Source organism: Triticum dicoccoides, chromosome 4B (assembly GCF_002162155.2).
Source record: "Triticum dicoccoides isolate Atlit2015 ecotype Zavitan chromosome 4B, WEW_v2.0, whole genome shotgun sequence".
NCBI classification, from domain to species: Eukaryota; Viridiplantae; Streptophyta; class Magnoliopsida; order Poales; family Poaceae; genus Triticum; species Triticum dicoccoides.
The window spans coordinates 3,639,633-3,654,229 of record NC_041387.1 but is presented as its reverse complement, the minus strand read 5'-3'; the positions used below and the strand labels follow the sequence as shown (position 1 = coordinate 3,654,229).

Genomic DNA, 14,597 nt, shown 5'->3' with positions numbered 1-14,597 from the left:
AAAAAAACCTCACTCAAAATATATTTCAATGTTTTCACAAACTCGAAACAATTCCAAATTTTGAACACAAAAATCTCAAATTGGCCATTATTATTTTTCCATTCCTCAATGAAACCATCACAATTTCTTTATGTATTCTTCTTTTTCCTAAAATATGCAGGAGAGACGCGTATCATTCCATTAAGATAAAGAAAAGTACAGAGGAATGCCACACAAAAATCACTGTATTCTCAAAATGGACAAAATATTTATTTGAAAAAAAACTTCACATTAAACAAATCATTTTCCATCAAAATTCCAATACATAAATCTTAAATTGGGAATCGCAAATTGCCAATCCTCTACTGAACCACCAGAACCAACCATAATCTCGAATTGGAAAATATACACATGTACAAAAACTATTCTCATAAAACAACCCACAATGGCGTCCTCACTATTCGGACTTTTGATAAAATTTGCCAGTCTTTTCCAGCATTGCTGCTATTTTTCAGACCTGGTGGGATAGGACTAATTACATGTATGCTCTGATTCAAATTGAGGTATCCTGGCCCCTGTATTTTTCACGCACATTTCTAGCACAATGATATCTATGGAGTAAAAAAGCACTGGAGAACAATGCACAATGAACAAATAATGAACAATATCCTATCAAAATAATTTACAACTCAAGAGCAAAAGGAAGGGGACTTTACATACACGATCAGCGTGAGGAAGGAGGGGAGGGGCTGCGCAGCACTATCTGGCCGTCCTCATCCTTGTCAAACACCTGCTCTATCAGGTCGTTCCAGCTCACCCGTGGCTGCTGCCTCGACGACGCTGGTGGCGGGAAGCTCTCGCTCCTCTCAGGCCGTGGGCCGCCGTCGAACGTGCCGTAGATCGACGCCATTCCCGATACCGACAGCGTGGCGGCCCTGCGCAACGCCGCCTTGTGCTCCTCCATGTGTTCCCTCTGCACCGCCGTCTCGTCCCGCTCCATCCGCTGGTTCGATGGTGCCGCCATCGCGCGCTCCTTCTCCAGCATCAGCTGTTCATGTCCACATGTCATATGAGCAGTGCTATGACATTATTATTATTAACTGGTTCAGTCTGGAAGTGCTGCAGATACATGGCATGATGCGTGCTACTTGAATCTGAAGTTGAACAAAATTTTTACACCTTCCTAAATGCTTTAACAATCTTACATTTTGATGTTGACATATCTACACTCAAAACTACTTCGTACTCTAGATTGTGCACAACTTGAACCCAGTACCTACACAGCCTGATCTACTCTAGATGGCATGCACTGCTTGAGACAACAAGTGCTGGATTGCGTATTTGGAAACTACCAAACATGCAAACTAGAATTTGGTAAAACAGAATTTTATTTTACTTCTCTGTCAGAAACACCAACATGACATATATATGCTGTGTATATACACAAAACTTACATCCAGAGCTCTCTGGCCTTCCCGCTCGATCCAAACAATGGCATGATCCATTGTGGCGTTACAGGAAAGAACGACGTGCTCAAATCTACCATCTACTGGCACAGCTGTTTTGACCACCGGTGGATATCTTCCGCACCTGCATGGATATCACCAAGAAACCGTATTTAAGAAAATATTGGAAGTCTCCAATAGCAAAACATAGTAATCTGAGTGAGAAAAAAATCTGAGGAAATCAGCAGCATGTTAAATAGTTTTAGGCATTATAAAACAGTAGTATGGGCTGTGTCATCAATAGTGTTTGAATAAGTGAACTACATACTGACAACATGAAGGTTCTCAAAATATTCTCTCTACTTTGACATTTGTGAGAACCTCTGCTATTGCTTACTAACTGTTTTGTAAAGAAAGATATCTGCAACAATGTTATATTTTAGGTCCCTCACATAGTTTTTGTAGATTCTAGATCAACACTAAAGAGAGAAAAAAAAAGGTACCTGAAACTTTTCCTCTCCACAATGTGATATATCCGACCTGGTGCATAGAGCCTCCTTGGATCCTTTAACATAGCATCTTCAGGTATGCAAGTGTCCTTTAAACATCTCAAACATAGGAGACATGGCAGACTGCCCAAGAAGAGAAGATGGCCCAATTTTAAAATTGCTTCAACCCACAAAGCTGGAAGAGAATAATCACATTGCATTCAACAAACTCAATATCATATGATAGCTAGTACAGTAAACATAAACCAGAAATAGAAAATCAGATCAAACACCCCAGCTATATTTGAATTCATTCTTATTGATCCGTTGTTTATGAGTTCGCTTGCAGTTTACTGATGCTGATATATTAATTCCTTTCCTGAAGCCATCTTAAAACAGAAAACCTATTGTCCTATGTATTGGTTCTGGTTTCTGCATTTGAACACCTTGCTATTTATCCATGACTGAGGGGTGTCATATTGATTTCTGTATGATGTTCCTTAGTAGTTTGAGCTAACTAAAACGGAGTTGATTAACCAACATTTATGGGAGAGAAGAGAAACAGCGGGGAAGGACATCAAGGTAAACCAGAGTAGTACGTAATACAGTAGGGTGAGCAGGGGAAAACCAATATGTAATCTTTGATAGTTACTATACTAAAAACCAAAAGAAAATAATTATCTGAGGGTAAACTCGTGCCCAGATAGCAAGGCAAATGCCCCTATATCACAGTGATCAGTCACATTAGAATCATGATGTATCCCAAGACAGGGATACAGTTGCTACTTGGCACTTTGAAGGCCAAAATTAGGCAACAGAGGTAACTAAATAATCAATCAATCAATGCGTTAATCACATTCCAATACTTAGTTTTCACCTGATACAGCTATGGCTTGTCATTGGGTTATTAATATTCGATTGGAGTAAAAGGGAAATATGGAAGTACGGAACTACATGATGTGGAAGTGTGTGCTAGAATCATATAACTAACAGCACTAAATACGAACATAGACTAAACCGCATCGGTGGCATGTCCATACCAGAGAATCGACTTGAAGATATCTTCTAAAGGAGTGGCTGTCCGAGGCAAGAAATCATCCTGTCATTTGCAGAAACAACAGTTATATTCATCATATACATACATAATCTGTAGATCAACAAAGCAATGTCCTATCCAGATATTATAGGCAGAGCATTTATTCTTATCTGACAGAAGTAGCACCCAACAAAATGTAGATAGACATGGAACTAAATTCTGTAACTGAATTTTTAACAGCAAGCAAGCGCCCAACGAAATTCAGATTGACATGTAACTAAATTCTGCAACTGAATTTCTAGCAGCAAGCAAGCACCCAACAAAATTCAGACAGGCATTGAACTAGATTCTGCAACTGTATTTCTAGCAGCAAGCAAGCACCCAATAGAATTCACACAGGCATGTAACTAAATTCTGCAACTGAACTTTTAGCAGCAAGCAAGTAAGCAAATCAATTGGTCAGCAATGCAATGTTTATCTCACTCAGAAGCAGAGCAGGTATCCACCAAAATTCAGTCTGACAGAGGTAGCAGCACTCAACAAAATTCAGACACGTATAAGTTCAGATAAGTTCGTAGTACAACTGAATTTCTAACCAAATAAGTTCAGATAAGCAAGCAACTAAATCAATTGGGTCCTCACTGAGTCACCTGTAGCACAACGGAGTTGATAACGTCGGCGTAACGGACGGCGAGGTTGAGCGACATACAGCGGGCGGGCGCCATGGCGTAGCACCGGGTGCGGGCCCTCTCGACCTTGCCGAGCTTGTCGAGGTTGAGCACGACGACCATGGTGAGCATGGCCGCGACGCCCGCGCCGAGCGAGTGGCCCGTGAAGGTGAGCGTGTACTCAGGGTACCGGTCGAGGAGGTCCCGGAGCAGGTCGCACTCCCTGTCGAGCACCCAGCCGGCGGCGCGGAGGAGGCCGTTGTGGACGTAGCCGCCGTCGAAGCGGCGCTTGCCGAGGCGGTTGTCGAGGAGCAGCGCGTAGTCGGACTCGCGGCCGAGGTTGAGGCCGCGCAGCGCGAGCACGATGTCGGCGTGCGCGTGGTCGAGGTAGACGAGGTAGGGCGTGACCCGGCCCCCCGTGTCGGCGTAGGTGCGGCGGCGCACGACGCAGGCCGGGTCGAGGAGGAGCGGCGGGGCGGCGAGGAGGTCGGGCGGGGCGTAGTTGGCCATGACGAGGCGGCACATCCGGGGCACGGGCGCGAAGTCGGCGGCGGCGGCGTGGCCCCAGGTGGCGCTGTCGTGGTGGCCGGAGTGGACGCACCGCTTCCACGCCCACCGCGCGCACCCCAGGCAGTAGACGCACTCCAGCAGCGGCAGCCCGCACGCCAGCGACATGCGCCGCCGCGGGGGAGATTCCGTCGAGCAGGTCGCGCGCGGCGAGGGATCGGGTGGGATATTCCGGCGGTGGCGATCGGATCCGGGGGAGTAGCTGGGGACGGAGAGATTTTGCGGGGTTATTTTATTAAATTGGAGTAGAAGTAAATACAGAGGAGTTTTTGAAGTATATTCGGATCCGTTTTGGTTGCTGGACAAAACAAGATTAAGAGATGTTGATGAGTGGTGACAGACAATGACTGACCAAACAATGTGCATGACAGGGCATTGCCAAATATTGCAATGGGGCGTCGGGGTCGATGAAAGTCATCATTGGCGCCTCGTTGTCGAACCGGTGATAACCGCGTCTGTCATGGCGACGGATAGTTCGATTTTGTGTGAATCATGTTGTGAGATATAAGACTCGGTCCTGGCAGGTGGGAGGGCTACAAAGTGTCGGAGCCTATGGTTGGTTCTCTATCAACTTTGCGTTCGAAGAGGAAAAATAGATGGTTTGTCCTATTCGATCATGTAGGGTTTGAAAACGATATGAATTTGGATCAATGAGTGTCAAATCAAAGTGGCCGCTCGATCTCTCTCCTCCGCCCCCCCCCCCCTCCTCCTCCACTTTTTTAAGATTACAAGGGTGTTAATATATGTGAAAAAAAATCTGAAAAAATTCTAAAATTTTATTGTAAAAAATGTGAATAATTTTTGAATGCCGAGTTTTGAATTTATGAACTAAACTTTAGCAAACATTTTTTGAAATTTGAACAAAATTCGGGAACATGAACAATTTCCGAACATCTTTCGAAACATGTTGTGATTTTGTTTTTTTCGGTTTTGTTTGTCTGGTACTCATTCTATTTTTCTATTTTTCTCTCTTTTCCATTTTCTTTAATTTATTATAATTCGTGAACTATTTTAAAATTATCCACATTTTTCTTAAATCCGTGTACTTTTCATATTCATGAATATTTTCTTAAATTTTTGAACTTTGCCTTGAAATCCGTGGACTTTTTCCAATCCATGAAATATTTTCAACTATTACGAACATGTGTCAAAGTTTGCTTTTTTTCAAATTCGTAAACATTTGTTTTAAAATTGATGAACTTTTCTTAAATCCGTGAACACTTGGGTCGGCCCAACAGGCACCCGACAGGAGGGACCTCGTCGCCTAGTTGAACAACGACCTGAGAATATTTTCTATTTTCTATTATTTTCGTTTTTATTTTCTTCTTTTGTTAATTCATTTCCCCCTTTTTGAACTTCATTATTCCTGTTAAAACCTTTTAAAAAATATGAAATATTTTGTAATACCTAAAAATGTGTTGTTTACAAATATTGTTTATAGTTTTAAAAAATGTTCTGGAATTTCAAAAAAAATGTTTCGGTTTCCAAATTTCTTTTGTTCATAAATTTTAAAAAATTATGCATTTCAAATATTTAGATAAAATTTTACAAGTGTGTGGTTTGCAATATTTGTACAACGCCAATTGTTGGCAATCTGTTCACAATTTTGGAAAAAGTGTTCAAGTTTATAAAATTTTCGCACACAATTTGAAATACCAAAATTGTTAACAAATTTCAAGAAATTGTTTGGATATAAGAAAATGTTCATGTTGATTGATACTGACGGAAATTGCAAATAACATAGGCATCCAAATTAGAAAAAAACTTTTTGCTCACGGATGCACCTGTCTCGCCTAATCTAGCACACTCCTAAAACTCTTATTTTTTGGACTATGGATAAATGATCCCACTTCTTGCAGTAACCTGACACGGACATATGAGGCGTCCATGCTAGGTTTGAGCGACTTCCAATGCTATTTGCATGTTGCAACACGTCCGGCCATTTATCGTCCCTTTTTCAGCGAGAAACTGCAGAAAATGCAACACTAGTCAAAATCTAAACAATTTGGCATGCATTACCAGATTATTTTGAATTCATTGTTCATCGGGCGTAGACGGGCGCGGGGTTCAGAAGTGAATTACCAGATTATTTGTGGCTAATGGCATGAATTGAGACTCTAGGCGGGTCTAGTGCTACTGCCAGTCCTGACGCTTCCTCCTTCAAATCATTTGCTGTTTGGGTGGTGGCTCTTTCTAGCTACCTACAACACTCATGAATCCAGTAGAGCCTCCAGCAAATTCTGGATGCAGTCAGATCAAATCACACGTGTATGTTAATTATGTTCCCTTCCCTTGCGTACACAATCAATCTACATTTTCCCTTCATTTTCCTTTCCAACAAAACATGCTTTCTTTCATCCTCATAATATCATCCACTACATGCAGTTGCAACTTGGAACACAAACAAAAAGAAAGAAATAATAGAAACAAGGGACTGACTATACGTCAGGTACCTGCAATTTTTTCATCCATCAGTCACTTTTAGCTGTAAGGTTGCCGACAAGGATTTATGCTGGAACAGGCGAGGACCAGGAGACCACGGTTGCCGGCAAGCATTCATGCTGGAACCAGCGAGGACGTGCGATGCAACCTCCATGTAGCGATGTTTTCGAGCGCGGTAAGGAGGTTCTGCGAGGGTGGCGAGCAGCGGCGAGATGGTAGTGTGGTAGTCACTGTTCAAGATATCTTCCGATATTCCGATAAATCGGCCGATTTATCGCTTATCATTGTCTGACCGATAAGATAAAATGGCCGACAAATCAGCCGATATGGCGATAAATTAGCCGATATGCCGATAAACTGGCCGATTTACCCCTTATCTTGGGTCGACCGATAAGTTCCCGATAAGCGATATCCCCAACATTGGTGGTAGTGCTTCGAGCTCGGTGGCCTCACGTGTGTCCATGGTAGGAACCAATAACGCTCGTTGCAGTTTGTATCTACCGTGCGCGACGCTGCAATTTGAGGGAGGGGAGGGGGAGGGAGGAAACAATTTGTGAGGGGGGACGAAACAAGCAGGGCAGATCTAGGCTGGCAGTCATTGCATCGTATGGCACTGGATGCCACCGGTCTTTTATTTTTGGATATGGGCTATGAGTTTCTACAGATGTGTACTTCTATCCACAATTTTTAGTATGCTAGATCGTTGAGATAGTATACTAAACGACCAATCTTACCAAACATGTCATGGTATGTTCTTTCAAGTAATTTAGTTATCTTCTTTCCTTTTTTTGTGTCCATCATGTGAGGCGGTCTGACATCGTTGCTTTTTTGGGTTTTCAGAAATTTCCTAAGAACGTAGCTTTGAGAAGTGGCATAGTGAGTGGTGAAGCATGCCTTGCTGGACTATGCCTTGGAGCAAGGGGCGTCGTCAGTACGTTTGTGTAGACGGTGGACACGAACAGTCGCAGCTAGTAGGGCCGGAAGGAGATCCTGGTTCGACATGCCGGGCTACTCAATATAGGAACACCGCACGGCCCAACTTGAGGATGATGATCGTCATTGATATCATCTAGCGTGTATGATACTTGTGTCTTAAACTGCACATATAGTTTGATTTTGTTGACGATGAGGTAGCTAGTTTTCCTGAACATACGTAGTGTTGGTTCTAGATGATGAATGAAGTTGTGAGATTGTTGGTCATTTTGCATATGTTTGGCCACACATTGATCTGATTATTTGTTAGTTATATCTTTAATATGTGCCGCTTCCATGTGGGATGCGCTGCCATTGTGCTGTGTTAACGGAGAAGATCGAGATTAGGGAGAACTCACACCACACATTCTCATTGATCGTGTATGGGGTATATGTACAGCTTAGCGCTACCTGCCTACAGAGTGGAGATCATGGGGTGGAGAAACTACCCGTCGTGCGCCACGATCTGGCTGCACGAGCCGGTGTGCGTCGTGTACGCGGTGACTATACAGAGTGCGTACATGACGGTATTCTACTGCCTAACACCCCCCGCAGTCGTGACGTCGGCAGCGGCGACGCAAAGACTGAAACGGAAGTCACAGAAGGCATCCGTGGGTAGCCCCTTCGTCATGATGTCGGCGAGCTGCTGGCGCGTGGGGATGTGGAGAACGCGGAACTCGCCAAGGGCCACGCGCTCGCGCACAAAGTGAATGTCCAGCTCCACATGCTTCGTGCGACGATGGTGGATGTGGTTGACGGAGAGATACACCGCGGACACGTTGTCGCAGTAGACAATGGTCGCCTTGTCGACCGGCAGGAAGAGCTCGCCGAGGAGTTGGCGCAGCCACACGCACTCGGCCACGGCATTGGCAACGCCGCGGTACTTGGCCTCCGCACTGGAGCGGGACACTGTCGCCCGTCGCTTGGAGGACCAGGAGACGAGGGTGTCGCCAAGATAGATGCAGAAGCCGGAGGTGGAGCGCCGTGTGTCGGGGCAGCCGGCCCAGTCGGCGTCGGTGAAGGCGCGAAGATCCAGGGAGCGCGAGGCGCGGAGTTGCAGCACGAGGTGCGCCGTGCCGCGAATGTAGCGCAGAACGCGCTTGACCAGAGCGAGATGGCACTCGCGCGGGTTGTGCATGTGCAGGCAGACCTGCTGCATGGCGTAAGCGATCTCCGGCCTGGTGATGGTGAGGTACTGCAGCGCGCCTGCAGTGCTGCGGTAGGCGGAGGCATCGTCCACACGAGGGCCGTTGGCGGCGGGGAGCTTGCCCTTGGTGTCGACAGGCGTGGGAGAGGGCCGGCAAGTGTCCATGCCGGCGCGGTCGAGCACATCCTCGGCATACTGTTGTTGACAGAGAAAGAAGCCCGCGGGCGTGCGCGTGACCTTGATGCCCAGGAAGAAGTGCAGAGGCCCGAGGTCCTTCATGGCGAACTCCCCCGTGAGTCCAGTGATGATGCGTTGAAGCATGGCCGGCGTGGACGCGGTGAGCACAATGTCGTCGACGTAGAGAAGAAGGTACGCCGTGTCCCCACCGCGGCGGAGCGTGAACAGGGAGGAGTCTGAGCGCGTGGCGGAGAAGCCAAGCGTCTTGACGAAGCCCGCGAACCGAAGGAACCAGGCGCGGGGCGCCTGCTTCAAGCCATAGAGCGACTTTGAGAGGTGGTAGACATGGTGAGGACGATCGGGGTCGACGAAGCCGGCAGGTTGAAGACAGAACACCTCCTCGTCTAGGGTGCCGTGCAGAAAGGCGTTGGAGACGTCAAGTTGGTGCACAGGCCAGTCCCGCGACGCAGCGAGCATGAGGACCGTACGGATGGTGGCGGGCTTGACGACCGGCAAGAAGGTCTCGCCGTAGTCGATGCCGGCGCGCTGGCGGAAGCCGCGCACGACCCAGCGGGCTTTGTAGCGGGCGAGGGAGCCATCGGAGTTGAGCTCGTGCTTGAAAATCCATTTGCCGGTGATGAGGTTGGCGCCGGGGGGACGCGGCACCAGTTCCCACGTGCGGTTGCGGACCAGTGCGTCGTACTCATCGCGCATGTCGGCGAGCCACCGGGGATCGCGAACCGCAACGCGGACGGAGACAGGAACCGGCGAGAGGGCCGGCGAGGTGTCGATGGCAGCTGCGTCGAAGTACTTCGGGTTGGGCCGGAAGATGCCGCGCTGCGCGCGCGTCACTGGCCTGGAGGGAACCGCGGGCGCCAAAGATGACGGAGCAGCAGCGGGCGAGGTCGACGGCGATCCCGGGGAGCCCGCGCGGGAGCCAGAGCCCATATTTGAATGTGGCGGGGGCGCGCTGTCGTGGATGCCGCACAGAGAGGATCGAACGGTGGAGCTTGAAGGGAGGCTCGGCGCGCCAACAGATGAGGACACAGAGCCGCCCGATCCTGATCCGGTGGTGGTAGTTGAACGGAGGGGCGCCGCGCGTGAAGAGAGCAGGGCGACCGCGTCAGGGGACGGGGGCAAAACGCGCGCACCCGACGAGCTAGCGATGAGCGGGACCTGCAAAACGGTGGCCGAAGGAGCAGGTGGTGGTGGGGAAGGGACCGAAGGAGGGGAGGGTGTGGCGAAGGGGAAGATGTGTTCATGGAACACGACGTGGCGCGAAGTGATCACGTGGCGAGAGACAGGGTCAAAACAGCGGTAGCCACGGTGGTCAGGCGGGTAGCCGAGAAATACACAAGCGGCGTAGCGAGTGTCTAGTTTGTGGCGAGAGGTGGCAGTGAGGTTGGGATAGCAGAGGCACCTGAACACGCGGAGCTGAGCATAGTCAGGTGGCACGCCTAGCAGGAGCTCGTGCGGGGACTGCGGCTCGCTGGTGTGGCAAGGACGGCGGTTGAGGAGGAAGGTGGAGGTGCTGAGGGCTTCAGCCCAGAAGCGAGCGGGCATGGAGGCGTGCATCAACAGAGCACGCACGCCGTCGTTGAGGGTGCGTAGAGCACGCTCCTCTTTGCCATTCTGCTGGCAGGTGTATGGACAGGTGAGGCGAAAATGTGTGCCATGGCGAGCAAGAAGCGAGCGGATGGCAGAGTTATCGAACTCGCGTCCGTTGTCGGTCTGCAGCGCAAGGATCGGCAGCTGAAACTGCGTCTGAACGTAAGCAAAAAACTCAAGCAGAATTTGAAAAACTTCAGACTTGTGCTTGACAGGGAAAGACCAGACATAATGCGTGTAATCATCAAGTATGATCAGATAAAACTGATAACCAGAAATGCTTACAACAGGGGAGGTCCATACATCAAGGTGCAACAACTGAAAAGGAAACAAACTACGGCTAGCAGAAGACTGAAACGGGAGACGAGCGTGCTTGCCCACACGGCACGCATGGCAGACATGAGGGGCAGACTTGCTGAACTTGAGAGGAAGGGCACCGAGCGATGCACGGCCGGGGTGCCCAAGTCGTTGATGCCAGACATCGGTGGTGACGACACCGGCGAACCGCCGTGAGGAGGGAGGCGAGGGCTGTCCCACGGGGTAGAGATCGCCGCCGGAGTTACATCGGAGGATTACCGCCTTGGTTCGAATGTCCTTGACAGAGAAACCAAAAATGTCAAACTCAACTGAAACTGGATTGCCACGACATAACTGACGGACGGAGAGGAGATTTTTGATGAGAGAGGGATAGACAAGAACGTTGCGGAGCTGGATAGGCGAGGTGCTGGAGATGAGGGAGCCAGTCCCGACATGCGTGATCGGCAGGCACTCGCCGCTCCCAACAATGACCCGAGAATCAGAGAGGTAAGGTTGGGCAGAAAGAAGATTACCAGATGAGGAGCTCATGTCGGAGGCGGCGCCGGAGTCGAGGTACCACTCTGGTGTGGATCCGGACGACGAAGGCCCAGCGGTGGCGCTGTGAAGCGCAGCCTGCAGCGCCGCCATGTCCCAGGCCGGGGACGGCGAGGAGGACGGGCCGGCACCAGGGTGCCCGTAGCTGGGGTAGGCGTGGCCGGCCGGAGCACCGAGCGTGCTGTACTCGTGCGGGGGCAACGCAGGCGAAGCCGGCGCGGCGAGCATGGCCTGTTGATGAGGCGTGCCGGGGCACGGTCCAAGGACGCCAGAGCCCGGGGCGCGCCAGGGCATCGGCCAAGCCTGGACGAGGCCAGTCCAGGAGTTGGCACCAGGGGCAGGGGCGGGGAGGGAGGCTGGCCGCGGCGAAGGAGGTGTTGTCGTTGGTGGGCACGGGGACAGGGGCCGGAGCAGCGCGCCCGACGAGCATGGCGTGCGCGGTCTGCAGACGTGCAGTCTGCTCGGCCCGGTGCTCCTCCAGAAGAAGGAAGGAGCGCACCTGGAGGAAGGACGGGAGGGGCACCTGCGACGTGATGTGGGGGATCACGGCATGAAACTGACGGTTGAGCCCCCGAAGCAGGTGGAAGACCTGGCGCGTGTCCGTCACGGGCTGGCCGAGATCGCGCAGCTGATCGGTGAACGCCTTGAGCTTGGTGCAGTACTGCATCACGGTCAGGTCGCCCTGAACGAGCGCATGATACTCGGCGTCGATGTACACGGCACGGGCGAGTTGGTTGTCGCGGAAGATGCCGTCGACGGCGGCCCAGACGGCGAGCGCGGTGTCGTCGGGCTGCATCACGGCGTCGAGGAGCTCCGGCGAGATGGTGGAGTAGAGCCAGTGGATGACGACGTGATCAGCCATCAGCCACTCAGGGACAACAAGGCGGGGAACGGCCTCGTGGTCGACGTGATCGCGGAGGCCGAACATGCCGATGACCGTGTCGAAGTGCCGGCGCCACTGGGAATAGTTCCCGGAGAGGATGTCGAGCGTGACGGGGACGTGACGCCGGATGTCGACGGTCTGAAGGATCGACGAGGGGAGAGGGGAGGCGGTTGCGACGGCCGGCGCGACAGCCACAGGCGGCGCGGGCAGAGCCGGAGCGGCCGGCGCGACAGGGGCCGGAGGCGCGACGGGAGCTGGGGACGCGACGGGAACCGCACCAGAGCCAGCAGGGGGTGCGGCGGCCAGGGGCACGGCGTTGGAGACGTCGTCGGCGCCGGCACCTTCCATGGCAGCGGAAGCGGGAGCAGAATCGGGACCCGGCGCAAAGGGATTGTGCAGGGCGGGGGTATCTGATACCATGTTAACGGAGAAGATCGAGATTAGGGAGAACTCACACCACACATTCTCATTGATCGTGTAGGGGGTATATGTACAGCTTAGCGCTACCTGCCTACGGAGTGGAGATCATGGGGTGGAGAAACTACCCGTCGTGCGCCACGATCTGGCTGCACGAGCCGGTGCGCGTCGTGTACGCGGTGACTATACAGAGTGCGTACACGACGGTATTCTACTGCCTAACATGCTGCATTATATTCGCTGGAAAACATAGAGGTGACGTGCCTAATATCAAACGCCACTAGCTCAAGAATTATACTGCTGGGATTCTGGCATTTGGTGTGCCACCACTATATCTTTTACTGGTGGCGTGGTGCCCCATGACGGTGGTGTGTGAGGCACCACGCCACCAAGGTGGTTTTTGACACGTCACCACCAGTGTTTTCTGCACTAGTGCTTATTTATGCATGGTTAGGCACTTGGTTGTGCCGCAACACTTTAGCATTTGCATTCACAAACTTGTTCACACACTCCACCAACCTACATGTCAGAGTGGCTACTATTCTACGAGAAGTTCTAGAATCTAGTCTGTGGAATCGCCTAACCTATATTACTTCCTATTGGCATTGTTGCATGACTTCATAACATTGCTTGAGCCGGACCAATGGTTCTTCAATGGAGGTAAGGACTTCTACACCAAGGCAGCATATGTCGTCCTATCCAAGGGGGACGAGGAAGACCAACGCGCCGACCTAATCTGAAGACACGCGCACCCACCAAAGTTGAAGTGTTTATGTGCCTCCTGTTTGATCGCCGACTCAATGGCAAGGCCAACCTACTCTAGAAGCATATCTCAAATGACTCTGCATTCCCTCGCTACAACCACGAGTTCAAAGAGAAGGAACACATCTTCTTCCGTTGCCCGCTCTCATGCCGCATCCGGCAAAGGTAAGGGATTCTCAAGCCGAACTGCACTGATAATCTATGGAATTGCGGGGCCAAGACATGCACCCGCAATCACTTTGCCTCCTCATTCTAAGCATTTTGTCAACTTGATATCCACTCAGTTATGTCGCTTCGGTTCATGATTACCTATTTGGACATTAGGTCACACAAACTTTGTAAGCATGGACAAGAGTAAGAACAAAAAGTCCCCTGCATCGCTCTCATGGGAAACTCGGGTGGAACCCTACCCCCACATCCCCCGCCCACACACTTCGTCCCTCTCCTCTGCCCATTGGCGATAGGCCCTGGTCCCCCGCGTGCAAGGGTGCTCTTGTGGTGCGAACGCGATATCTCCCGGCGCGTCGTGGTGATCTGGCGAGGCTGCAGCATTGTACACTTTCCTCGTCGGGCCGTGCTTTGACATTCAGCATCCTGACCCTCCTTCAGCGGCGGTGCCCACTCGCTTGCGGCGGAGGACTACGATGGAGAGATCGTCCATCCTTGTGGCCTGGAGAAGGAGCTGCGGCGGGCATGCCTCTGGATGATGTGGGTGGTGGCTCTAGGCGACGGCTGTATGGGCCTGGCCCCCTTATCCTAGCTTGGTGGCGGAGTCCGCAGTTAGATCTGCCGGACAAAACATAACTATGGCCGGTGACGGCGCGTGTGTAAGGAAGGGTGTATGTGTTAGTTTTTTAGTTTAGTAGCACACACCTTGAGAGGATACTGATATACACATAATGTGTCTTTTCGGGAACCATGAAAGTTCTTCTTTTAGTTTAGTACCACGTGTGGAAAGGATGGCGGGGTATCTGCGTTGTTGTACTGGGTAAGTGTGAACACTTGTGTTATGTAAACTGAATGCTTAAGATAAATCTGATTTGCACAATTATATAGATTGGATGCTTAAAATAATTATAATGACAATGATTCATGTGGTGGCTTCAAGAAGATCTAGAATTAATAAAGTAATCTATAATAGATGATGATAATTA

At 50.5% G+C, this 14,597-nt stretch overlaps 1 protein-coding gene across 1 annotated transcript; it reads right to left on the bottom strand.

The window, feature by feature from the left end:
- Positions 1-345: 345 nt before the first annotated feature.
- Positions 346-4,352, bottom strand: LOC119294488. The gene is made up of 5 exons (XM_037572680.1): positions 3,599-4,352; positions 2,953-3,011; positions 1,928-2,056; positions 1,434-1,569; positions 346-1,027 (listed from the first exon to the last, which is right to left on the bottom strand). The coding sequence occupies exons 1-5, from the start codon at positions 4,289-4,291 to the stop codon at positions 704-706; spliced, it is 1,341 nt and encodes a 446-aa protein (XP_037428577.1). The 5' UTR covers positions 4,292-4,352; the 3' UTR covers positions 346-703.
- Between the last annotated feature and the right edge of the window lie 10,245 nt (positions 4,353-14,597).

Excerpts from the sequence above, each read along its gene's own strand:
- LOC119294488 (XM_037572680.1), bottom strand. The coding sequence starts at position 4,291 with ATGTCGCTGGCGTGCGGGCTGCCGCTGCTGGAGTGCGTCTACTGCCTG. Across the intron at positions 3,012-3,598 it reads TCAACTCCGTTGTGCTACAG|GATGATTTCTTGCCTCGGAC; the intron begins GTGACTCAGTGA and ends TGCAAATGACAG. Across the intron at positions 2,057-2,952 it reads ATCTTCAAGTCGATTCTCTG|TCTGCCATGTCTCCTATGTT; the intron begins GTATGGACATGC and ends CTTCTTGGGCAG.